This window comes from Panulirus ornatus, chromosome 32 (assembly GCF_036320965.1).
Source record: "Panulirus ornatus isolate Po-2019 chromosome 32, ASM3632096v1, whole genome shotgun sequence".
NCBI lineage: Eukaryota > Metazoa > Arthropoda > Malacostraca > Decapoda > Palinuridae > Panulirus > Panulirus ornatus.
Window position 1 is genome coordinate 25,258,411 of NC_092255.1, and position 27,648 is coordinate 25,286,058.

At 49.5% G+C, this 27,648-nt stretch overlaps 2 protein-coding genes across 4 annotated transcripts in view; both read right to left on the bottom strand.

The window, feature by feature from the left end:
• RhoGEF3 (Rho guanine nucleotide exchange factor 3) overlaps window positions 1–5,785 on the bottom strand; it is a 296,106-nt gene extending 290,321 nt beyond the window's left edge. Inside the window, exon 1 of the mRNA XM_071681260.1 lies at window positions 2,228–5,785. Within this exon, the coding sequence (XP_071537361.1) occupies window positions 2,228–5,271 (3,044 nt within the window). The 5' untranslated portion in view covers window positions 5,272–5,785. The remainder of the gene's footprint in view (window positions 1–2,227) is intronic.
• LOC139759197 (uncharacterized) overlaps window positions 5,785–27,648 on the bottom strand; it is a 50,657-nt gene continuing 28,793 nt past the window's right edge. For all 3 annotated transcript variants that reach the window (XM_071681262.1, XM_071681261.1, XM_071681263.1), the window contains exons 2-3: window positions 25,513–25,586; window positions 5,785–8,603 (exon numbers count right to left, since the gene is read on the bottom strand). In XM_071681262.1, the coding sequence (XP_071537363.1) occupies window positions 5,798–8,311 (2,514 nt within the window). In that variant the 5' untranslated portion in view covers window positions 8,312–8,603; window positions 25,513–25,586 and the 3' untranslated portion in view covers window positions 5,785–5,797. The remainder of the gene's footprint in view (window positions 8,604–25,512; window positions 25,587–27,648) is intronic.

Here is a 27,648-nt window from a genome sequence, read left to right on the forward strand (position 1 = left end):
CTCCTCCTTCCTCCGTCCCTGCACTAACAAGGGACGGCCGGTGGTTATAGGCTCGTCCCGGTAATCCCAGTGCAGTGTACAGCTGTCGCCGTTGCTTCCTACTGCAGCGCTGCCGACGGGAGCCTCGGCCAACTACATAACCAACATATCTCACAGACTGTCTTCCCGTCTGCTTCATTCCTGCTGTTACCTTCATGCTCTGGGATTATTATTATCATTATTATTATCATCATCATCATCATGACTACTATCATCATCATTATAATGCATTCTCTTCGTATTTCAAAGCAACGCTTCAAAGTCACCCGCTCATAACCTCCCTTAATCAATCAAGCCAGGAGCAGTGATGTACGCACACCACCGCCCCTCCTCTAATATGACGACACACTTCCTTCACTGAGCAATCAGCGCACAATCACGTAGTCAGAGTTGGAATGCTGCTTTCACCACGTCGCCATACTGGAATATTGCTTTCACCATGTCAAAGAGGAACACTGATTTCCACGCTGGGGTGTGGCAGAAACAAAGGTTATGAACCTGAAACAGGGAAGGGAACATGACAGCCACCGGAGCGCTGGCTCACGGAGCCACTGTCACTGACGCTTCCCACACCCACCCACAAGTTAGTAGTAGTATCGCCACCTGAGAGAGAGAGAGAAAAGAGAGAGAGAGAGAGAGAAAGAGAGAGAAAAGAGAGAGAGAGAGAGAGAGAGAGAGAGAGAGAGAGAGAGAGAGAGAGAGAGAGAGAGAGAGAGAGAGAGAGAGAGAGAGAGAGAGAGAACGTCTACGTGTCATTATGGCTGCCACACACGGCAGTACCCGCCTGGGGCTGGATACTGTGGCCAGGGCCTAAGGCACACACACACCACTAGCGGTCCATCCAGCGGGTAGGGTGGGAGGGACCATTACATTCACACCCTGGCCTGGGTCTGGGCTCAGGGTATGGAGGGGTCTGGGCTGGCTGGACTGGTAGGGGTCGACCCTGCTCACTTTCCCCGGTCAGGGCAGCCCTATCCGTCCCTCACACACCATACAACCACCGACCCGCCCCTGCTGGGACACAGTCGCCTCTATTCACGTCCCATCAAGCCCTATCTTGACCGATTCTCCACACACTTAACTGGTCCCTTTCTTCGTTACTTTCTCACACGAACGATGGTTACTGAAACACCGCCAGACCGCTGGGTCCTTCCAAGGACGTTCCCGACAGGATAAAAAAGATCAGGAAACAAAGCCACAACAGTTGTGCAAATAACGTCCCTCGTGGATGAGCAGCGAGGTATTCGTTTCGTCTAGCCGTTCTTTTAAACGCTTCCTGTGTTTATCTCAACCACTCTATTTCGCAATGTATGTGTTTAAAACCCAGATGAAGTAAATGTACTTTGAGTCAGCCAAGATATATATATATCGCTAAACCCAGGAGTTTGCATCCATTAATACAAGTGAAGCTGGACTGGTCGAGTCTTTGAGTGGCTGTTTAAACAGTCTTATGCACAACACTTGTATCTCTCGTCCACTTCCAAATCTCCCTAAATAACGGGGTAAAACTGTTACACACTTGCGCTTGCTGTGTTTACCTTTGACAGTAAGCCGTGCGCGTAATCCCATGTGTCCCCGCGATTGTTACTTCGTCATCACGCGGTGTGTAACCTGGTGATGGTCTACAACCACACACGAGTCTCTATACCATCAAGAACAGTTCTTGGGACTAAGGTCCATCACGGTACACCTTCCCCTCTGTCAGTCCATTAACAAAAGCACCTATGTGGTCGCCTGCCAAAAAGTTAATCTATAATATTAACTAATTTTGAAAATGACTAAAAATATTCATAAAAATAGTACAATGAAACATACAACTTTTATGCAATTAAAACTTTTCAATATTCAGTTCCGTAAAAATTAAACCCATATAAAAATTCAGTCCTTGTAAACAGAATAAAATGATTGTTGGGTAACTGCAATTCAGTTGCTTAATTTACATACGTAAATATTGTTGCCTCGCCTACACACATAATCATTAGCTCCCAAAAAGTCAAATCACATTTAGTATATCAGAATTACATAAAAGTATTCATTCAGCATACCAGAATTACATAAAATTATTTATAACTGACGGAAAAAGACTCGTTTAAGAAAAAACAAATTGTGACAAGTGAATCTTGAGCGTTTAAAGACGTGTTCAGGATTAAGTGCGTGGGAGTGGCAAGTCAAAGCGGTTGACACTTACCTTGGTAGGGCGGCCTTGAACCCAGTGAGTCCGTATTTGTCCGAGAGGAAGGACTTGGGCAGCGAGAGCGACCGCATTTGTTTGGCAGGCTCATCCTCCCCCTCGACCTCCTCTTCCTCTTGTTGTCCTTCGTCGTCAGGGGCGTCCTCGCCGCCCTCCTCTTCAGCAGTGGCAGGTTTAGACAGGGATTTGCTCCTGTTCTTCTTGAAGATCCCCACGAGGTCGAGCGGTAACCCACTCCCGCCCAGGGCAAGTGGCGACCCCAGGGGAATACTGTTACTTCGGTTAGTTCGTCCCGGACGATCTAACGTCGCGCTCTCGTAAGTGACCCTCGGCGGCCCCTGGGTATCTCCGTCCTGGGGGCCGTACTCCGGCGTGATGGGCAGGGCTATCTTGATCGCTTCCGTGCCGGTGAGAGATTGACTCCGACCTTTCTTTTGGAAGAACGAGAAGATATGGCGACCCTCAGATCCTGCTACACTCTGGTGGCGCCTGGCCCTCGGGCTGTCGGTCATCGGCAGCGGTGGGGTGTCCTTCTTCAGGCCCCTCCACTTGTCGCTCTTGCTGGAGGAGGAGGCACAGGACGAGGAGGAATGACCACCGCTGTTGGCTAGGAATGCAAGTGTCTCGTGGGGGTCCGACTGGATGGTCTTGTCGTTGGACAGAGTCTGGAGAAGCTCGTCAAAATCCTTATCGAGCCAGCTCTGATCTATGATCAGAGAATTACGGGCGCTTTTGCTCTCATCGCCTTTTATCCTCTTGTATTCATTTTCTAGTTGGCTCAACAGCTCCCGACTCTTGGATAAGCTTTTTCGCAGCCTGTTCTCTGCTCGTACGTCGTCGGGACCACAGAGCGACAGATGGCGCTGGAACATGCGGTGCGAGCCCCCTGAAACAGCGCCGTTCACGTTGGAGGTGCTGTGGACCTTTCTGAAGGCACTCTGCCGCGGTCCGAACAAATGGGTGTAATCCTCCGAGGAATTCAGATTGGTGACGCTGGCTGTCGTCGTGGGTCCCCCGGCGTAGTAGGACTTGTCCTGCAGGAGAGAGGCACAGGAGGAGAGTCCCAAGGAACCTGTGCTGTTCTTCCTGCCGTAAGACTTCGGCGTTGGCTCGCCCCTAATAAGATCACTCGTGCTAACCCCCGTAGGCACTGGACTAACATACGGTTGGTCCAGGTCCATAAAGTCGACGTAGTCCTGGTCGGCTCTGAGGTGATTAGGGTTAGCGTGGAGTCGTCGAGCCAGCTCGGCTAGGGTGGGCGAGTTATCCTGGAGGGAATCCCGCGGGAGGGACAGCTTTCTGTTCTTGGTGAAGGTGGGGGGCGTCATTGCGTGTCCCGGGTAACACTCACTGATGGAGAACAGCGACAGAGGAGTCTTGGAAGGCGGCGATCGGGGGGTAGACGGGCTCAGCGGACTCATGGGTGACGATGACGACGTTGACACGGGGGTTGCAGTTAGGGGCGTCGTGGGGGATATGGGGGTCTTGGGCGCCGCCTTCACCCCATCGTCAGAATTCCGGCGGTTGAGTGGTGGGGAGTCCGAGTCTCCCGAGTCCACAGACGCCGCCACCTTCTTCAGTGTGGCGATGATGGCGTCGAACTGGTCGGCCAGAATATTTCCGTTTATCTTAAGATTCTTGAGGACTGCTGAGTCTATGATATCAGCCAACGACGTCTCCAGACGCTGGATTATGTGATTTTCTTCGTCACCTAAACTCGCTTTCTTCTCGTTGTTCCGATTATCCTCAATTTCACTCCGGCATTCCATTTTCTCCGTCACGTTCGCCTTGCCCTTCTCCTGCCCCACAGAAATGTGTGCGATGGTCTTCCCCGTCCTTTCAGGGGTGGGTTGGCCGTCCCTCGCTCTGAATGACCCAGGTAAAGGTTGTGGGGAATTCCTGGGTCCATCATACCGAACCTGAGATCTGGCTGATGATACTCCCTCAGTCTGACCATGATGGCTATCTGATCCACCACATGTTATCATTTCTTTCTCCTCCTCTTCTTCTTTTCCATCTCCCTCATCTTCATCTTCTCTTTCCTCTTCTTCAAGGTCATACTCATCTTCGTCTGCATCCTCCTCGCTGCTCGAGGCTTCAACCTGAATGCCTTTCTCCTCTTTTGTCTTTGGTTCCGCCACAATCGAGACCTTGGTTATCTCCTTTTTATCCTGAGAAGCAATTTCCTTTTCATTGTTCCTAGCGAGACCTTTATAACTGCCGTAGCTTTGAGGCTGTCGGGAAGAGACAGAACGGAAAGAGACACTGATACCAGGCAGAGGTCGATTTTCTTTACCTTCCCCGTCGACGTTGTCACAGATGAGCGAGCTGCTACTGGCGCGGAGGCCGCTCGGCGACGGCTTTGGGGGAGGAGCCGGCTTGTACCTGCTGGGGATCTGCAGGCTGGACGATCGTTTAACAGACACTGAAGGCTTCTGCATCTTCTGCACTAAGCTGCTGCCACTGAAGTAACGTGAATGGAGGGTCTTTCCCTTGCGACCAGCGGCGTCTGCCTCACACACCTTCGTCTCAGTGACTGACCCGTCAGACTTCGTATCGGTCCCTATATCCCTGTCAACGGCATCAGGTTCTATGACTGTGGCTTTTGTATCACGCTCCGGTCTACCAGGGAGTGTGGGATCAGGTGTTCTTATGGGCAAACTAGGCGGCGTAGCTTCAACCCTGCGTTCATTTTTCTTGTCTTTGTTATTCGTTCTGTCACTGTCAGATCTGGATATCATGGAAACAAATGAACTCGATCCCACCCTCTTGCGGAGGTTTGGACAAGGGGAGGAACTGTGTCTCTTTCGGTCACCGTCCAGTGAACACTGGCTTCCGTACATGGGAGAGTTGCAGCCGGAATCTGTTGTGCTTTCAGTCCTCTGGGAGTCAAGACTCGCCCTAAACAAGTTATTCCTCGACCCTAACAGTGAGCTCTTGGAACCCGATTTACTGCGATTGTAAATGTTGTGACGGCCGACGACCAGAGACGTCTTGGATGTGGATTTCTTCTTGCTGAGGTTCGTTCTGCTACCGTTCATGACCCTCCGAACAATCCTGGCCCGATTAGCTCCATCAGCAAGGGAACTTTTGGGCCCCGAGTAGGTGCGGGTCACACTCACTTTTGGCGTGATGTGTGTGGAGCTGACACTCAGCGTCCGGTCCAGCCTGGAGTCACTAGGTCTTGAAGTATCGGTTGTGTTACGACGGCCTGACGTCAGTCGAGATGCTGATGATGTCAGCCTGTTGCTCCCTGGACGTAATAATCCAGATGGCTTCTCCTGAGGGGAAGGGGCCTTGGGAAGAAAAGACGTCGACTTAGTCCGTGAGACAGGTGGTGTTTTCCCGGTCTGACTCTGTCGATTAGGAGCAGTGTTGTTATCAGTGACGGACGCTCCGCCCACGTCCACGAACGCCTTCCCTCCAGTGCCATCGTCTTTGGCTTCGGGGGACACAGGGGAGTTCACAGACAATGAAAGGGGGAGTGATTTCGGAGGGGTGTCTAACTTTAAAGATGTCTGTCCTGCTTGTTCCAAGTGCTTCCCATCATCAATACCTTCTCGATCTTTAACAGCGTCTTTTCCCAGCCTCTGGCCTGATGACGCCCTCCCTGAGCCCGGGCGTGGGGGGAACGGTGCGCGGTGTGCCCTGGGACGCGTCGTTCTTGATGGACTTGGAAGCCATGACGGGGAGCTTAGATTTATCTCTATGCATGGGTGGCGAGTCTCGTGAGGAGGCACCAGAGGACAACTTGACCTGGTACACGGCGCGCGGCGGCGGACGACGACTCGAGGGTGTCACAGGGGGAGTACGGGGCTCTCCCTGTGAATCACGTCGCCGCATTGTGGTAGAGGTCCTCCCTGCAGCTGCAGGGGAAGGGGATCGAATCCCTAGTCCAGGAGATGTTCCGCGGGCTGGAGAACGGGTGGAAGGAGAAGGTGAGGCTCGCGCCCTGAGTGATGAGGCTCCCGCACCTCTGGTATGATCACTGTGGGTGGTGTTATGTTGTCCACCTCCCGGGCCTGACGGAGAAGTCCGCGACTGTGGGTCAACTTCGATGTCCTGGTTAGTGCTTCCCCGGGAGATCCCTTGGGGCCCAAAACTGCTCCGTCGTCCCAACAAGGCAGGAGATCGACTTGAGTTTGTCACTGAAGTCTTGCTACCCACATTACGGCGTCCAGAGCCTCGACCGCGACCGCCAGCTGCTGCAGGATGGGCTGCGGGGGGTACATCCTCTCTCGAGTGTCGAGGAGGATCCCCCCCTCGCCCTTGGTACACAGGAATGCCCGACACCTTGCAGGGCATGTCACAGGTACACTCACCCTCACAAACACCATCCTGGTACCACCACCATGATTCACAGTCACTGATGTTCACTCTCACACTCGTGTCACCAACACTCTGGCTATCTTCACTCAGCGCACCAACACTACTGCTCTCACTGCTAACACTGTTTTCACTGAGTACACTGCTGGAACTACACGTGTGACGTGAGCGCGCGTGTGCACGTGGCAAAGTGCGCGCGGAGACTGGCGACTCAGGTCCCGCCTGGCCCAGTGCTCCACATGTTCCGCTCGCCTGGACACGAGGCCCTCCTGGCCACGCCCCCTCACCACGCCTCCCCTGGTCCCCCGCCGATGACCGTGGCCCCAGGCGTGGCTCCCGGTGCCGACGATGACAGTGGCTGGAATCATCAGACGAGGGCGGGGCGCTGCTGGTGTGTGGCACCGTGTCCTGTCGCCTCTCTACCCCGCTACAGTAGCCCTGCTCCTCCTCCTTCCGGGGCCAGGCTGGCCTCAAGTTGTCATAATCAATATGGGTGAGGGTGTGGGCGAAGGCAGTATGGCCCGGGAGTGTGGTGCCTGCGGGCGTGAGGCTACGTTGTGCCGCACACTGTCTGGCCCCGCCACAACCTGGCCGCTCAATCAGCTGGTCCATGCTGGGCATGCCGGGTCCTCGTGTCCTCCCGTCATATGCCACACGTTCACCCGTCCTGCACCAGAGTTTCGTGTCCTCGGAGATGTTCAGTTGTCTGTGATGACTCTGCTTATCCCTCACACGACACTGCCTCCTACGATTCCCTGTGGAGTCCTGCACCTGGCCAGGTGTGCGGGGGTCGGCGCGCGTGGCCACGCGGGTACCACCATACTGATGAGCCTCACCTGGGTCGACCCAGACTCCCTCACCAGCTCCGCCCATCCCGCCCACGCTCGCCCATGCCACGCCGGGATACATGGCACACATGGACGACCATATCACATCCTGTGGATCACTGTGGCACGATGTACGTCGTGACGTCATGTGAGGGTAATGGGCGGTGTCTGGCGGGTACCGACGTTGCAGGCTCCGCCCCCTGGCCTCCCAGACGCTCCGCCCATCACCACAGTGTGCGGGTATCGGCCTGTCACTATGTGATCTCCCGAGCGATGCCTCCTCACTATCATCCACACCTGCCATCGCCGCCTTCCCCCTCACGCCCCGCACCTCTCTAAACCTCGGGACGTCTCTCCCACCAAAGTAGCAGTTAAGGGGCCTTTCTGAGCTCGTTTTTTCTTCACCATAGCTTCTCATGTATCGTCCCTCGACCCAGCTGCGCGCTTTCAACTTCCCCAAGCATTCCCTGTGGTCAGCCTCAGATTCTGAGCCACTCTCCTGGTGAGACTGACCTCCACCACGTCCTCGGATACGGCCCCACGACTTACACAGGCCGGCCCACGCCCGCTCCTCGATGACATCTCCGCGGGCGTCGTAATACAGGGTGATGGGCACCCGCTGCACTTCGCCGAACTCATCGTCGTCCGGATCATCATCGCTGGCGGGGTACACCGGCACGACGGGTCTGCTCGTGTACACGATATGGCTTTTGTCAGGCGTTCCCATCCCTAGGGCGGGGTCCCTCGGGGTCACCAGTTCGTTGTAAACCGAAGGGTCAACGGCGCGGGTGGCTGCTGCGGCGGGCGGGTTCTCCTGTGAGCGAGGTTTGATCAGGCGTCCGATGCTCTGCGCCAGGCTAGCGTCACGGGTCTGGGCCATTTTCTTGCGACGCCACGGAGGGCGCTTGAGTGTGGTCTTCAGCTTCATCTGGGATGCTTCGCTGAATCAAGCATCCGCCTGTACCGTGGGACAGGACGCCAAACTACTCTCCCTTCGCCTGTCCGGCCTGCAACAGAAGCATAAGGGAAAGATGGCTCTCCTTAACATGCGACCGTCCATTCCATCGGGTTTGGTTAACTTCGTCTGCACTGCACGACATATTGGTCCCCGTGGTCGATATTCACGAATTAACTATACAGAAGACCGTCTCCATCTGCGTCACGACGTCCTCAGTCTGTTTACATTCACGTGACGGGCCGGGTAGTAACACGCCTCCAGTCTGGAACAGAAAGAAGATGGTGTATAGACAATGCAAAAAACAAGCAACTACTAAAAAGGAAAATTTTGTCGTGACATGTACAATATATTGTCTGACCCTAATGGTCAAGGAATATACAATATGGTTCAGATTAGAAAGCTAATCTAAGTTAGTCAGACAACGCTGCGCACCAACACACTAGACATACAGCTCACAACACCACCATCTCCAACGTGGTCTTACTAGACATACAGCTCACAACACCACCATCTCCAACGTGGTCTTACATAACACCACCTCAAACATGGTGTTGCACCACCCCTAGAAACAACAGCACGTCTTGTAACATCGAAAAAGAAAGAAAAAAGATATATATAAAAAAAACTCACTTTCACGAAATTTCCTTCACCATCTAAATTCAAGCAGCAATTCCTCTGCATTTTCCCCACACTAATTTCTCTTGCTTTGATGGAGCACACACACACACAGATCCCCAACTTGAATATACGAGGCTGTTTGCCACGGGGCTGGAGCACTGCTGGTGCTTCACACAGCCGGAGCCACACCAACAAAGCTCCTCCGAGTTGAAAGCACCACTTCATAAAACTCAGGCTCCGTGTTTGCCTTCTTTTCAGAGCAGAATAGTTTAACACTTTTTCCCCTCGTCCCGTTTTTGCACGTTTCGTTATCTTTCGGCGTTTCTTCCAAAATATTTCAGGTTTGCTCTACCTATTCTCTCTCTCTCTCTCTCTCTCTCTCTCTCTCTCTCTCTCTCTCTCTCTCTCTCTCTCTCTCTCTCTCTCCAACACAGTGAGGGTCTACCCTAAGCTATATCGCAGTTTAACAGTTTACCAAAGAGCTAGCTAGTAACTACATAGCTCTCTCATATAAGTATATACATAAATGCAATATAATGAGTAAACAGAATCATAAAGGGGGTAAGGGGACCGTTCAAAGACCAGGTCCAGCGCTAAGTTGGGATGGGGCGAGTCTTTAGCAACGAATACCGTGTGTGTGAGTTACAAAACTCTCCGGTAACAGAAACTCAACTTCCAACAACTCACAAACGCCTGACGAGTGCTTGGCCTTCGTCGCGTGACCACATCGGTCATCAGTGACTCGGGTGATGACCTTCCCGTATACCTCTACCAATGGGGGTCCAAAGCTGCTTACGTTATGACATGTTACGATCAACACTAAGGTGGCGGGGAACTTACTGAACCGTCTCCTTGCCCCAGCACCGCATGGTACGTGTGGTAGATGTGGTAAGGTGGTACGTGTGGTACATGTGGTAAGGTGGTACGTGTGGTACATGTGGTAAGGTGGTACGTGTGGTAGATGTGGTAAGGTACATGCAGCACATGTGGCAGGATATACCACACACAGTCAGGGTAAACATCACGATACAGTTAACATGGTGGGTTTGCCAGAGTACAGCTTGTGGATCTGGCAAGTGTCAGGGCAGAGGTCACGTCATCCTACGCAAGGGTACGAATGCGATGGGCAGACCTTCCTTCCCCCGACGTATCCACGTGATGCAGGCTGGGCGTGACGATCGGAGACATCCGCATAGATGGATCACAGGTTCAAACCATCGCATATTTTTCCTCCTCGTCCTGTTGTACCCAAATGAACTCTTCACGTACATCCCTTCCTATAAGACTGACCCATGCGGTCAACTAACCACTTGGACATGGGATCAAACAGCGGCAGATACGATGACTGCTGACCACATCATCATCAGGAGGAGGAGGAGGAGTACAAACAAAGGCAGCAAAGACAGGATCGAGTGAGTTCGGTGTTAGCGCTGCGTCATGACGGCAGTGGACTAATTAGGAACTGGTCTAGAATGTGCGAAGTCACCGCAAGCCCAGTGACAGTGGACATTCACATAAACCGCTTCTTTTTTTATTTTTTCTTAACTGGCTAACGATTTTAGCAGCTTTTGAAAGTTGTTCATCCCATCGGCAGGTCTCCCAATATATCGCCTGCGTCAAGGACAGGATGATGGCGCCCTTATGAACGCCCTGTGACTCACTGCTCCCAGTATTGCCCGTCACCCGAGGCGTGGGGTAGCGGAGAGGGGCGTCATTTACATGCAAGGCCCCGTCCCACAAAGTCCTCACGCAAAACACGGCCAGACCCAACAATACTCGTTCGCTGGAGGAAGATGACCTCTCCTCCCATGGATCAACAGTCAACAACGAAACAAAGCACGAACACAAACAGTCCTAAAATACAATCCATCATCTCCTTGAGAATCAGTTAAGTTCAGAGTAACGCCCGTATGTTCTGGACTCTTTCAGAAGATGTTGAGCATGTCTCAGACTTGTGCCTTGTGTAACGTGCCGCTACACGTGTTCCAGGTGTCTATCATGTGTCAGATAATGTTAAAACAAATTTCAGATGCTAAACATGAACTCAGCTCAGAACAACAACGGGTTTTGAAATCAATACACACGCCAATGTCAGGGTCTACTGGGCGGCCACATGGGGAAGTTATACAGTTGCAGCCAACAGCAGGCGTGGGAAACTACAATGCTGGGAGGCAGTAGGTGGAGCACATGGAGGAGGGGGCAGCAGTAGAGAGTGAGGTGGACCAGGAACCTTGGGTGAATGAAGTACATTGATGATACGAGGAAGTCTGGCAGGACGGCACTGGGAGGCGTGAGTCGCCCACACCAAGAACTCTTGAGCGGTTGTAGTGGATAGGCGGCACCAGACTCCCTGGGCGGCTGCATTAGACAGGTGGCACCAGACTCCCTGGGCGGCTGCAGTGGACAGGTGGCACTTGACTCTGGGTGGCTGCAATAGGTGAGTTGGTAGACGGCACATAATGGTAGAAGAAGGGGACAGGTGGCAGCAGGAAACGTGTGCGGGCGACTGCAGTGAGTGGTGGGGGTTGGAAAGGGTTGTCAGCAAGGCAAAATGAGCGGCAGAGGGGCGGCGGTGGCAGTGGTGGTGTTATATGGTTTACGACTCAGTGAACCAAGAGTGAATCATCCAGTGTGACCATACGACCAGAGGGGGACGCGTTCCTGTGGCTGGCTGGAGGGGGAAGAGGGAGGAGCAGGGAGGGGGTTCATCACCGTGTAAAGAGGGGGAGGTTTAGGTAGGGGGAAGGGAGGTCTACGCCCCTGGGGCTGCATAACTCGTTTAAAAAAAAAAAAACACTGTCAAGTGGATTGTCTGCAGGGGAAGATCCTGAACTCCTTGTGAACAACGACGGTAAGACCCTTAAACGCGATGGTACGACCCTTAGGTACGAAAGCCAAGTCAAAGGCCCGGCCATCATAACCACAGGTCGTACCGTCATGGTCCAAGGTCGCATCGTCGTGCCCCAGAGTCGTAACGTCGACGCTGGGATTGTGAGCCACCGAGCACCAGCAGGTGAGTCACACACACACACACACACACACACACACACACACATCGGGAGTCTAACACGTAACTCGGTCTTGCCTCCTGAATGAGGCAGACGAAGCTGATCGCTAATTGCACTTTTTACCACAGCTTTTTTGCCGACCTAATAATGTCATACTGGCCAAAAACGTCTCTCTGTCCTGCTGCCCCGCCCAGTCTATAAGTCACGAAGTGCACACGCCATGACGTACACACATGGTGGGTTACACACACACACACACACCAAAAGAATTCGTACATGATATAAACAATATAGGGGTAAATTTACCAGCTCCAACAACCATAAAGTACACAAGGCTACACCCATCACTCATTATACAATATATACATTATGCAGTACACTCACCACTCAATATACAGTATATAAAGTACACACACCATGGGGTACACTGACCACAGCAACTATACAGTCCACACACCACAGCTTCAACAACCATAACACCTTACACACCTTGAGGCGACACTCACCATGTAATGCACGAGTCAAGAGTTACAGACATACTATGGGGGATGAAACATCACGTGATACACCATGCAGTACACACACACACACACACACTAATCTGAGAGAGAGAGAGAGAGAGAGAGAGAGAGAGAGAGAGAGAGAGAGAGAGAGAGAGAGAGAGAGAGAGAGAGAGAGAGAGGAGCACTAGGCTGGCGTTTCCAGAGTGGTCTCTGCCCCGTGGAGGTGTTCCAAGCATATCAACCGGGACGTCCTACACCCAGGGCGGTGAGCGGGGGAAGGAAACCTGTCCTCGGGCGGGGCAAGGCTTGTCTTGCCGATCCTGCGGGAGGACGCACCAAGGACCAGGTCCCCGTGTGGTTCGCGTTGGTGTCGGTTAAGGACACATCCTGGGATGGGGTGAGGCTCAACACACGCACTGGACGAGGGAACTGGCGTGGCAAGGGCGACAGTGGTGAAGTGATGATGACGATGAAGATGGTCCTGCTAGCGATGGTAATGGGATGCTAAGGGTGATGGTGAGATCAGCCTGGTGAGGAGGGTGACAGTGAGGACAACAATGGTGAGGGGTAACAATGGTGCTGATGGTGAAGACGGTAATGAACGTGGTGATGGTGACCCTGGCCGTGGCTAGAGGGATAACCGAGTCATGGGCGTGGCATGGCGGTGAAGAAGACGGTTCGAATCTGTTCCTTACCGTCCCCTACGAGACAGTCTTTCCAACTTCTTACCCAGTGAGGAACGTACAGTGGTTAAGGCAACCTCCCTATACAGGTACACAGGTGGTGGTGGGCGGGGCGGTCATGGGAGTGACCATGATGGGCGTGGCTGCGGTGGGCGTGGCCGTGGTGGGCAGGGTGTCATCAGCACCTGTTTTGTGGCCGTGAGGCGCTGGCGACCTTGGCGTGTGGTGTGGGTGACCGATCAATGATTATTACATTATTTATATTGACCTCCATAATGGAAGCTCCTGCTGTTTACCCCTCACCATAATGCTCACCATCACGTCGGCTCCTGCACTCTGTTTACCATACTTCCCACCATAATGGTAGTGGCTCTTGCTTCTTATGGGGCTACATGCTGTTGACTGTATCAGAACCCTGCGTGAATACTGCATCCCAAATACTGTAACTACACCTTAACCTCTTAAGCACGACGCTATGAGCCTTAAGAACGAGGGTACGACCCCTGAGTACGACGGTGCGGCCCTCAGGTATGATGGGAGGGCTGATCATGGTTGATGTATTCCACACAGCTCAGAGTCAACACTACTCACCCGCCTTCGGGGTCTGCCAACGCCGATGGCGCGGCTGATCCCCTGCCCTCTGCAAACCAAATCAGTTTACCCAGAGTATAAATAATCTCTGCTTGTTTACCAGAGCCCTAGCGTGAGCAGACGTACATAATCAAGACACACACATCACCCAACAAGACACACACGTAATCTTGACTTTCATACGTAATGTGAGGCAGCCGTGAAGGTAATGAGAACTTCAGGTCTTCTCGCATTACCAGGTCACGGCTAGACACACAGGTTTATGTCACCACTGACCGAAGTAATCACATAAACTACCTCACCAGTCATCATACACGGTTAACATCGTGATAACATCACAAACCTGTTACGTTTTCAACCTTAGTAAATCCTGGAGAAACACGAGAACATTGCCATGAATTACCACACTCGTGAGAACTGGACAAGGTCCACGACTGCGTTAGTGGCATTCGCTGGGAGGGGAAGGTGGCGGACACATTACCCAGGATTTACAAAAACCCTCTCCTCACCATCAAGTCCATTCATCGCTTATTCGCATAAATGAATATACAACGTATATTTCATTCCAAGCAACAATAGGAAGGTCCAGTATGATAGCAGTACAGTCGGTCAGCGGTCGCTGTGTTCAGTGTCGTCATAAACTCCAAATCCCAACTTTTCGCGGGGCGGACCACGTACATATAGCCTCAGAATACCAGCCTGAGCCTCTACATGTCTGAAAGGAACTGTAGTTACTGGAAAAGCGTCAGTGACTGATCAAATCTGATGGCCTTGGCTACGATGAGTGCTGAACACTGCTGTGCATAAGGCCCTCTCAGCGAATACACATACACACTATACAAACATATATGGACATATATAGGTTAGAGGATGTAAGGTGACCTGCAAGCGGCATGTCATATACCTCCCCTTACGTTAAGAAGCCCAGTTATGTCTTGATGTATGAAGCACCACTGGGTTTCCCCAGGCCACGTCCCCCTGCACCCAACACTCTCCACGTGGTTATCACAGCAGCCTCAAGTCTCGTCAACTGTCGCAGGGTAACATACAGTGAGTTCCTTCCTCTCCTCCTTCCACCAGCTGCTGAAACTGATACCTAATGATGATAATCTAGTCTTGCGAGCAGTCAAACTCCCGCCAGACTCCACAGAGGTACATTACGTCGGCTGGACTACAACTGACCTCATTACCCTCCAACACGCAGCCTCTCCTGCATGTTACCTCCACCTTATACTACCCCCTACTACAACCAACCCAGGGTCTACCCTGCCCACACCGACGCCCTGCCTCATGCTCTGACCTTCCCGAGACAAATCCAATTATTTTCCCCCAAATCCGAGAATCGCAAACTTATGCAGATTATACAGCCAGGCAGACTTTCCATTACCTCCAGAACTCTTTCTTAGATTTGTTTTTCTTATCTTGTTATCTCTCCCTGTCTTTACTTCATATTCCACTTTAGATGTGGAACTCCAGTGGGGATCATACAGTGTACAGGAGCAGTGTGACCGCAAGGAACGTACATGCCTCTTTGTGCGTGGGTCGTCACCAGTGTCTCCATACGTCCGTGGATCACCTGTACTTACTTAAGCTCAACCCTTGTGCACGATGATGGCTGGGCTTCTGACTTGACTCCCTCATGAGTCTGTGCGTCCTTCGTGAGACTACCGATACAAAGTGTACAAGTACATATTAACGAACACATTGGCCAAGCCAATTGCACCAACGAGCAACCAGTGAATCCGTCACTTTCCTTGAATCCTTCGTCGCTCTCCACCATCTTTACACACACCATTGTAAGCTAGGCATTTCAGTGCCCAGCGGTGACCCGGATCTCTCTCTCTCTCTCTCTCTCTCTCTCTCTCTCTCTCTCTCTCTCTCTCTCTCTCTCTCTCTCTCCAAGACGCTGCTACCAAGCAGGGGTCCCGCATGATTGCGTTCCGTCTCCTCCTCCACGATCCACGTCATTGTTTACACCTGTGGGAGGTCCTACGTCCCGGGTGCCCTTCAAGCAGCCCGTCCCACTGGGCTCCGGCTGGATCTCCCACGGTGTCCAACCTGCCCTCTCCTCTAACCGTCCTGCTCACCTCCTTGGGTAACAAGTCGCACCTTAGCCTGATACACCTCTGAGAGATACCGACCCACAAGAACTTTACATATATATATATATATATATATATATATATATATATATATATATATATATATATATATATATATATATATATATGAAAGGAATACAGAAAATGGGATCACTCATGGATATACACTTCAGAGAAAACAGAAAGAACTACCCGCGGACTTGACCCATCTCCAGCCGCCGAGGATCTTAACCCTGCGCGCGACCCTACTGGCTCAGTCCTCCTCCCCCTCACACATGGAATCCAGCCACTGACAAATCCATTACTGTAAATCAATGGATGGCTGTCAGAGGCGAGTCGTCAAACCTGATGTGATAAGGGGTTCATACATACACTGGACGTGCCTGACCCTTATCCGCCGACCTAACCACCTAAGGTGGAGGAGGACAATATGATCTAATTACTACAGGATGTCCATGCATGCCTGGGTATATGTACCTGACCCACCCCATGTGCGTGGGATGGGTGTAAGTGATGATACACTCAGGATTCCTACACTTAGTGGAAAGGCACAGTTCAGACTATCATATTTATTTCAGTCCTAATTAAAACAATTTTCAAGGGTCATTTACTGAAGAAGTGTTAACTTAAACTGGAGGTAAATACACTATCACTTCTGAAGAACCCTAAATTCATAATCATAACATTAAATCAGAAATGTAAATGCTCATCTGAACACAAAACATGCCTCTGACGGAGAAGTGTTCGAGAACCCTCATCGTCTGGGTCAGAATTTCAAATCAAAGCTGAAAATTCAGACCAAATGGCAATTTCAGAACCTGAATCTTTTCACTCACGCAAAAATCTGACTCAACGAGACTTTTTGCAAACCTAGACGAATCCTGTGGATAAACAGATGTCCATAAATCCATTCAATACACGAAAGTTCTACAATGTGAGAGCCCGAAAAATTCCAGTTCCGTAGAAATGCAGTACAAACCCCAGTGTCCCTTTATATCCAATGATAATCAAAAACTGAGAAGGGCTTTATATTTGATCTGTGTGTGCAAATAACGACAAGACGCTGCAGTCTGAGAAAGACAGAGGTATGAGACTAAAGTCTGAGTGGAAGATGAGGGTATATAAGCTGATGGTAGGGTTTGCGAACGCTGGGTCCACCTTCTGCATTCAGTAATAACATCCAGCTCATTAATATGAATCATGAAAAAATACACGTGAGAATTTCCTCAATGCACGCACCTTCATCACAACGAGCGGGAGACGTACTACACACGTCCCTGTCAACGCTTCCCACCTCTACCTTCCCCAGTCGGCGGGGACCCACAAGGAACAGACTCACCTTATCAACAACTGGTACCACGGCCTCGTTATGTCTCACTCCAAGGTAGCTTTCAAGTCTCAACTTTCTTAAACCATAAAACAAAAGGAAAGATCCTTTGGCTCCTCCCCACTCCAACAACAGATGAAACAAAATCCCCTCCGGCTCCTCCAACAAATAAAACAAAAGCCCCTCTAGCTCTTCTAACAAAACAAAAAAATAAAAACTGTGGCTCCTCCTCCTACAAATAAAACAAAAGCCCCTTTGGCTCCTCCTCCTACAAATAAAACAAAAGCCCCTTTGGCTCCTCCTCCTCCTCCTCCTTGCTTCCAAACGCCCAACCGCCAACCTTCATCCCTTGGCAACAGCTGACCATACGGACCTATCCCTAACCACAGCCAACCACCATCCTGGCCACAGACATCCCCTTCCCCCAGCACCACACCAACCCTAGATAACTTAACGTCTGTGGCAACCTCAGCCAGAGAGGCAGGGCAAAGACCTCTGGGCTGGGCGGTGTGCCAGCCTTGCTAATGTCCTTAGACAAAAAAAAAAAAAATTATAGAAAAAAAAGCTCGCTAATTGCTTGTTGGCGACTGATGAAACCAGGTCCGTAATGGTAGTCTTAATAATGACTTATATTCCATCAGGTTAGGATGGAATATGACCAACTGCTTCTCATCTATATACATCAACATGACGTGAACAGGTTCTACATTATTTTTTTTTTCTGGGTGGGCAAGTTTTTTAGGCTCGGCCCTGAGTGTTCCAGCTACACCTGACGAAGCAGGACTGGCCCAAGGTCATTACCCAGCGTGAGCTCTCTGTGTGTGTGTGTGTGTGTGTGTGTGTGTGTGTGTGTGTGTATCTGTAAACAGTATGCCCAGTCTTCGGTGTCACCGGACTCCCGTAAAATCATCTACCAAGCACCAAGCCTATATATTTACCGACTGCAACAGTAGCAATTATAAATTGTATAATGTAGTACTGAAGGGTTCCCTACTTCTAATACCAATGTCTGATTTATCAACCACTATAATTATATATTCAGCCAATCGATAACAGAGCGGGGAAAAAAAAGGGAACTTGTCTAGGACGGGAACGGAACATGCAAGTTTACCTGGAGGGTCCCAGGAACATGGCGAACCAGTTGTCGAGCAACGGAAGGGGAGGGACAAGTGTTGTTTACCCTTGGGCAGCACACCCTGCCTGGGAGCAACGGCCGCAGAAACACACACACACACACACACACACACGACCACCACCCATATACGGGCGACCACGGCAGGGAGGGAGGGAGGGGGGGGGGGTTATACATCAACCACAGCTGGTGTGCAGACGATGGAGGTGAGGACTGGGCACCACATGAACACTGCAGAAAAAAAAAGCCTAAAACTACTTCCACTGTGTTACTAAAGCGATAACTAACCTCGTAAAGTCCTCAAGTGGCCACTACAAATACGTACACGAAACAAGTCATAAACAAGTGCAACAGTAACCTTGCCCTTCCAGTCGATGGCAGTGTGAGCGGCGGCAACATATAACCAGTAGCAGCCAATGCTAACTCCTCCCTTCTACCCAATCTTGAGCTGAAGTTATCGTCTTTGTCTGAAATGTTTTCAGTATAGTGAATGCCCTCTGATCCCCCAGGGTTCACAGGAGGATAACAGTATAAAAGTCGAGGTGTTTCAGGTCTTGGCAAGAGGCAGCAAGGTTCAGATCGCTCAAATCTGGAATCAAAATACGAAAAAGAAAGAAAAAAAAAATCCCTCCATGCAAGGCATTACAACAAATGAACAGACATAATCCTAACACTGTTCACGTGAGAAACGGTGATACACACAGAAATAATGACGTAAATGAATCGCATAAGTAAATTGCAGAAGCTGATCAAAGAAAAAGGCTACAGGAGCCAGTCAGCTCAGCCCAGCCCAGCACATGGGTCACAGACACACCAGGTCCACCCAGCTCACACCACACGGGTTATACAAACACGAAGTACAACCAGCTCAAACACCCACTTTGGCGGGTTAACACAGTAATTTTCATCACTGCAAATATCGCTCAACATCAACACATCAACAATATCTTCAGCGAAATATGAATGTCTGGTATTTTATGATGTTTTCCTTCGCCTCTTGTGTAAAATCATCTAACTATATTAATTTCATACACGCAGACGAAAGTAACGTCAATGGAAAATATGTGGGTCAGAATTTGACCTGATAATCATTGTACAATACCGTACTGGCTCGGTGAGCTGGCCAGGCATCAGCTGTTGGAAGCCCAGGAAGCTACTTCAATCGCCCCTCAGTCGTCGTCAGTAGGGCGATAACATCTCCCGTGCCCCATTAGTATCATTCTCCCGTTAGCGTCCTGAGGGGCCATTACGACACCACGCACGTTTGCTATAACGCCGACATGCGTTCCTTATGGGTAATGATGTCTGCAGTGTCTCTCATGGCGTAGGGGGGAACGTTGTGGTGAAGCATGTATGTAAGGTAGACAGATGGATATCATGATGGAGGAGAGGAGGCCTCATAAACACTGCCCTGTCACCCTCAGGTAGAGGGAACACTTGCTGGCGTGCGTACCGCGGCTGCCTGGCCAGCGGCCACACGACCGCGATCCACAACGCTGAGGGCCACACGGCGGAGGACGGTAGTATGGGCTTCATGCGCCGCACTTATCCAGTGGTCAGGTCTCACACCTGCGTCTTGCACACTCTGATGGAATACGGAGGAGGAGGAGGTGTCTGGTGGCGCTGCTGCAGTAGTAAGTTATTTTAGTTGATCTTGCACTTTTTTTATATACTTTTGGGAGGGTTACTTGCCAGGATTTTTGCTTGTTTTATGTAAATCGCAGAAACGGGGCAGACAACATACATTCTGAAAGAATCTGGTGGACTAAAATGTATCCTTTGGAAAGGGGATGCGTTGTTTTTTAATCCTTTAGAGCGACCGTACGACCCTTGAGTACGTCAGTACGACCCCTGGGTATAAGATGCCCTGGACTACGACCTGACATTTTAAGGATAAAGTCAAAGGCCGGGGGCCATCATACTTAAGGGTCGTGCTGCCTATCCATACCTCCAGTAGTGTGCAGTGTGTGAGAGAACCGCACGGCTGCCACTGTGACGATGAGAGATGTGGAGAGAAACGGGAGTAGCACCGACGAGGAAACAGCAGCGGGGACCTAATCGCAGCAAGGCGTGGGCGGAGGGCAGCGCTCCCTGGTGCAGTCAACGGCCGGGTGGGACGCCCATGCCCGCTGGAGGGTAGCGTGGGCGGCGGGTAGTGTAGGAGGTCCACTATTTACGACCCCCCTGCTGGTCCTTCAGTTCCCAGAGCGGCATTAAATCTCCATAAGCACCCAATCGGTGATATCACCGCTCCTCGGTGTCAGGAATCGATGTGCTTCTTGGCAATGACCGACGAGGCCCGCTAGGAGCCTGTGGGGGTACCGTGTGGGTGGGTGATGGTGTAGGTAGTGTGGAGGGGTGACGTGTGGGTGGGTGACGGTATAGGCAGTGTGGGGGATGACGTGTGGGTGGGTGATGGTGTCAGTAGTGAGAAGGCAGCGAAGAGTCAGATGTGTCTCCTAAGCAACTGGCGGGTCTTACTTACTTTTCATATGAAAACGAAAAAAAAATCATATAGAGGAGGATTCTCATCACGGACAAAGTCCTCATCTACACCAGGCCTTACATGAAATACAGGACGACGAGTGATCAGTTCTTCAAAAGATGTAAAGACAGAACAACCGGAGTCCATAACATGAAATCAAGCTTGAAACTTATTAAGGCAACATGTAGATAAGTAGTGTCATTGTATACGATTACTGGAGGAGTGGCAGAAACTGAATGATGACACTGACACTGCAGACAGCATGCATCAGTGTATAAAGATGCATGACAGAGATGATCCAAGAGATGGCGCCCAACGAATGCACGACTCCACACCGCACACTACAAATACGTAATAACAAAGACCTGAAGACATCGAGTAGTAAAGACAGAATGAGTAAAAATTATCTTAGAGCTTTAGGGGATGTGTGGAAACCTGCCCTTTGAAAGGGAATAGATGGTAGATGTTATGGGAAAGACGAGAAAGAGAAACACTTCCAACTCTTCGAGGGGCTTGGATAGAAAGAGACGCCACAACTCTACGCAATACCTCCTGATTCAGCCTCTACACATCAGGTTACCGAGTCATGATTCTTCCATCACACATCTTCAACCATCCTCGTCTTATATCAGTACCATTACAGGTGATGCTGTCCCAGCGCGCATCTCCAACAGGTTCAGACACCATCTTCAGCGCTCCTCGCCCTGCCTCGTCTCCGGTCGTCAGCCCTGAGAGTAACAGTGGTCGCATCTGCCACTTTTTCTCTCGCACTCAATGATGCGACGCGCAAGGTCCTGAGCAGTGGTCCTGAGCGTATTCATCACCGTGACGGTGAAGTAGTGGGCGAGAAGGTTGAAGCGGAAGGTATATACACGGAGTGCTTGGAACGTCTTCGAGCGCCTTGATGCTGAGACCTACGAAGTGCTGAGTACATGCTGTGGGGGCTAGGACGAGGCTGCTAGGTACTACTGGGGGCGTGCCACGTCCTGAACTCCAAGAACCGCTAAGAGAATTGAGGATCTACGTCTTGAGCACGAGATGGAGAGTAACCAGGAGTCAGCATCAGTTCCTGAGCGATAAATGGATGCTATGGCGTTGTGAATAGAGGCTTCGGTCACTGATATAATGTGACCGACTTTTGTAACTGACTAGATCTCGAGCCAAATTGTAATGAATGGTGGTGGTGGTGGTGGTGGTGGTGGTGTGTGTGTGGTAGTGAAGGCAGGGATGGGAGTCTTGGGGCGTCGTATGAAGGGAGCAGATGGTGTGCGAACGTTATGCTGCTCGTGATACAGGCAGGCGTCGTCGGCCGTCATGACGACTGTGACTGGAAACTGTAATGAGGCTCTGACAGCCGACGCTGTCTGCTGCACCGACTGGCATCTCAGTCAGACAGTCAGATCTATCTACCTATCTATCTGTGTAGTTAAAGTTAAGTGCTGGATTGACTGAGTTTTCGTCGAAAATGTATATCCATTCATTTATCAATCAATCAATTTAACTAATCTACCCATCTATCTCTCTATTTCTTCTAGCTATATATCTATCAAAACCTTGTCATGAATCAACGTATCAATATTCACATGAATATCCATCTTGCTCTGTCGCGTGACAGTATGGGGAGAGAGGGGTAGCAGGTCTTTCCCTGGCTGTATCTACAGACATCTGGGACGCGTGGTTCTGCTAGGGTGGGTGCAGTAGGAAGCGGTCCAGGGAGGACGGCGCAAGAAACAAGCGATATTTTCCCCCGGCAGGAAGCTGTACGAGGCCCGCGCCCTTCCGCTCCCTGTCAAAGTAGCAGCGCTCAACACTTAACTGCCGATAATTACGGAGGACGAGACGAGGGTTCCTTCTTAACAAAGGAAGTGCACCTCAGTACTGCCAGTCCCTCACAGATGTGAGTTAAGTTCTGATGCAGAGTGTAAGGTCTGGCTGGTGCGCTATGTATCCATACGAAGCCATGTTATGGTAAACAGCTAACCGTATGTCACTCTGTCTCAGATATAGTCACCACTGAAGACAAATATTTCAAAATTCAACAACAGTTCTCTTGATAAATACCGAATTCTAAATTTGAATTTATGAAGATAAATGACTGGATTTACTTCAAAGTCTACTTACTCTTCAGACAGAGAAAATACTCTAAATTACTAAATTACTTTACGTTTCAGACGAAATTGGATTACAATAAAAAGCGCGGTCAGGTCGTGAGTGTTAGAGAAGGTAAAGAATTCCAAAGTTTAGCGGAGTAGAAAAGAAACAGACATCACAACAGCCCAACCTTGAACTGTCAACGGCTACACAGTAATCATGTGACGCTGTAGCTTGCCCATTATTACGTGGTCACACTAATGGCGGCGGTGTGCATCAGCAGCAAAAATTATGACACACTTCATACAAAACATCGAACGCTGCTGTCGAAATTTACGAAAGAAGACAAAACGCAGTAAAGTCAGAAGTAATCTACCCCGTACTACAAAGTATCTAACACCCTACAAATACCAGCTTGTGTTCATTCCGTTTTAATCTATTCTTGAGGTAATTTCTGTTAAACGTCTTCAAAGAAGACAACGTCTAATTATGTATCAGACAATATTTCATTAATATCCTATCATTTTATCTTTATTTCTCCTGTTTAGTATTAAGATAATAGTTGCTGTTAATCAAACAATTAATGATAAAAGTAAAATAAATAAGTGCGATAATGATAAACCAATACAGTGCTGTTCTGCTCTCCTAAGAACCTCCAACAGACCCCTCCCGACTTCCGCAGCTCATACAACCAGTCCCTCCACTTAACATTCATGAGCGGTATTCTTGTGCTTTGCTCAAGCCACTGGGATCTGTACCTGTATGTGTTCGTTTTCCCGAAACGGTTGTGTCCTCTGGTAACACTTACTGCATTGTAAAAGCTTATACTAAGATTTAAAACCTTAACAGCATATGCTAAATTAAAAGAGTGTACCCGTCATATTGCTTGTTTTCTATGAGTAGAGTATTTCAGAAAACGAACAATTTAACAGAACCTATTTCATTTTCAGTTTAGTTTACAATACGTCCTACATTAATATATATATATAAGTCATCATACTGATCATTCTAAATACCATTATCATCTACATTAATTATGATTCCTTCTGAGGGAAATAACAGGAAAAGTCTCCAGATATGACAACTATACTCGCCTCCACGTCCACCGACCAACAAGTCTACAATAGCAAACAAAATTTAACTTGCCTACTTGGCAGTGTTCGAAATTTCCCTACACGAGAACCACACCTGGCGGAAATATTCATGAGACACCTGGTGCTGGCCCAATGGCATCGGCAGATCTCCCTACTAAACCCAGTTATATAGGAGTTATGGATGAAACATCATACGAACCTTGAAAATCTAACCAAATGACTTAGATAACCTTAACACTATGACACGCCTACACAACCATGGAATGATAAAAATGCACCTTCAAAGTCTTACAATATTTCATACGTAACATAAGGTTACATCTACCTCACGAACTGGACATATAATTGTCTTTTTTTAAAGTCAGCGCAGTAGTTTGTAGGTGCTGTAGGTAGGACCCACACAACACGGCATGCTCCACATGCATTAATACCTATAAAACCATTTACTCGCACTTTTCTTGCCCCTCTTCAGACGTAAAGTATGTATGTGAACCCCCTTCGATGTCACTTGCTATATGCGGTGAACATAGACAGATTTATCGCCTGGCTGCACCATTGATCTTCATATATGCTACATGAGTGGTAGTCTTTCGCACTGTCCATTCCTGGTTATGACTAATATAGTTCGTCTCCTGCACACAAACGATGGATGGTCTCTGACGGTCTCCCACGTTTATTCCTAAGACCTCTGCAGTACGCTGTATTACACTGAATGTCCTGGTCTAAGGTACTGGAGCGGCCTGTGCGTTGAACCCGAATTTCCTTAAGGATGGAGGTCTTCTGGGGAACTCCTGTGAGCAGGGATGGCAGCCAGAATTTGGTAGGAGTGGAACCGAGTCATTTTCAGGAGGTCTGTCACTTGGGAAGGCGTTCTAACCTTTACAAGAAGGTCACCACTTCCTCAACATTCTCGACCCCCACAGCATCCCGTACGCTATCATGAAGGGGTCGAGGGAGCTGATCCTGCAGCGTGCACGGTCACAAATCGGGCGTTAGCAGGTCTAATACTGAGGTGAGGTCGGTGATCTCCATCAACACCCTCCCTCCGAGCACGACTGTTGAGGCCGGGCCACGGTAACGGGGCGAAGCATTGCTCCCCAAGGGGGTAAAAAAAAAACACCCTTACCCCACACAATAAACTATATACACCTACACAAGATAGGTATTGCCATAATGAAAAGAGAAACACAATTGGTGGAGGAGTAAGGATCCCAATGTAGGACCGATAGAGGGGGATAGAGGGCCAGGCTGCGTTCTCGTGTGGTCACCTCTCGAAGGGGATACAACCTTGAAAAACAAGTCTTTTACAGAACTAGCATCCACGACCTACGGCTCAGTGATGCTTCCTCACTCCCTGGCATCACACACGGGAAGGACGACTTCTCGGGGTGAGACAGCGGCAGGGGAAAAAATGCTATAAGCTAAGCTACTGCAACACACACACACACACACACACACACACACACACACACACACACACTGATGACGTACGGCAGATGCAGCGTCCTCTCCCTACATAACCAGGAACTCTGCTTACCTCTGGGTGATGACGGTCGCCTCTCAGCAAAAACTCCGGCCCGAGGGAAGCAGGCTGGCATGGTGGACGCGCCCCTGGAAATGAACAGAGCAAAATGATGTGAACGTTTCAGAATGTCTTTCTGGACTATACAAGTAATCAACATAAGAACTGCTGATCAAGGGATCACTCTCCACCCACTCTCCGACTCACACACACACACACACACACACACACACAATAATGGTCAAACTTGTATTTTTAGCAATCAATTTTCTTTATCTGTTCGTTTCCAGCTAAAAAAAAAAAAAACTTTATATCCACTCTCGTTTCTCTACTGCCACAATTACCAACGGAGGTCAAACAAATCAACTCACTCTTTAAATGCACATCTGAATAAGCCAGTGTCACTGGAAATACTACCAAGGAAGAAAAATGAGATCTTACATGCAACAGCACAGTGCAGTACTTCAACCAAGACTTCCATCAATACATCACATTTCCCTCCAGTCGAGAATGTTACAGGTAAGACGATGTTCCGTAGCGAGTCGCTTTACCCACCCAAAAACCCATCCAATTTCCCTTCCAAGTTGGTTACACATCACCGGAAAAGACTTCTACGTACAAGACTATAGGCAGTACGACGCAACAGGTCAACTTTACCACATAAAGACCGTAACCGAACGAAAATCCTGCACGACGACACAATTACCACTGACCCCGACACTGGATTAAGACCGGTGTTATGTGCGTAGTGATGACCCGACTCTTGTCTGACCCTGTGACACCCTCGGGGGAGGGCAGCCGTCTTAAAACCAGACCACAACACACACTTATAAGGCTGCACCGTCAGGCTTCTCAACGACTGACTGCGATTTACATACACTTAAGAAGGTGATCACGAACAAAGCGAGAAACTCCCTAACGACACAGGTTGCCAGACCTCTCATTCCCATGCTGAACAAGTTGCTAAACAGACTTCCCTGATGTCAGCAGAAGGATGTATGGACAGGTCAGCTGAGCAATAATACTTTTACGGTGGTGTGTCTGTGGGAATACATACTGACCATCTTCAGCAGCACACGGGAGAGCCAATGGCAATGAAAAGTAAATACATAATATGAAAACACAAAATACAATGTGCTCGCGTATGTACGATAATATATGTAAAAAAATGCCATCGAAAACTTATTTATTCTAAGATTCCCAGTATGTGAAATGTGAGGCATTGCTAGTCCTCCAGCGGTGGGAGAAAAAAACTATCATCCGGACACAATAAAAAAATGTTAAATAAGGTACAGATTAATTTATCTATGTGGAAGACAAAACCAAAGTCCTCCGTCAGCTCTCTCTCTCTCTCTCTCTCTCTCTCTCTCTCTCTCTCTCTCTCTCTCTCTCTCTCTCTCCCCCCCCTGCCTGCAGACTGTGCACAACCCTACACGTCACATTTGTATTCAGTTCGTCCAAAACACATCAATCACTCACAGCCACCTGACACTCACGACCGCCACTCAACCCTAGCAAGAAGCAACTTCGCTACGGTCTTCATAGCCAACATAGCATCAAGGTCAACGACTGTTACCGCTAAGTATGGTCTTCATAGCCAACATAGCATCGAGGTCAGCGAAAGATGTACCATACTTGAACCGTTACCTTTCTCATATAACCTTTATTACTTCGTTGTTTCATCGTACGCATCATTGTGTATCTGGGGACGTTCCATCAAAGATCATTTCAATTTCACGTCTGCTTGCGGATTATAACATCTAACAACTCCAGAGCTACTGCTACCTTACATGTTTTCACTACAGCAACCTGTTATCTTGACGATAAGGCCTGTGAAATCTGTTGTTTTGCCTGTTATGGTCCACGTAGGATGGTTACGCCTGTTACAATCATTTAAACGTCGTTTACATCACGGCCTTTTAAACATGATGTCGCACCAGCTCCGGCCTTTTAAACATATCTTCATGCCTGTTATGGCCTTTCAAAGCTGCCATCTTATCTGCAATGGCTTTACCAGCTACACTGCCTGTTAAAGGCATTTGGAAGCTGGTTTCGTAGCATATATGGTTCTCGAACTGTTGTCTTGCCTGCTATGGCTTTTCCGAGATGATGATATGCCTATCAGATCCGCTTAAAGTTCTTAAAGTACCT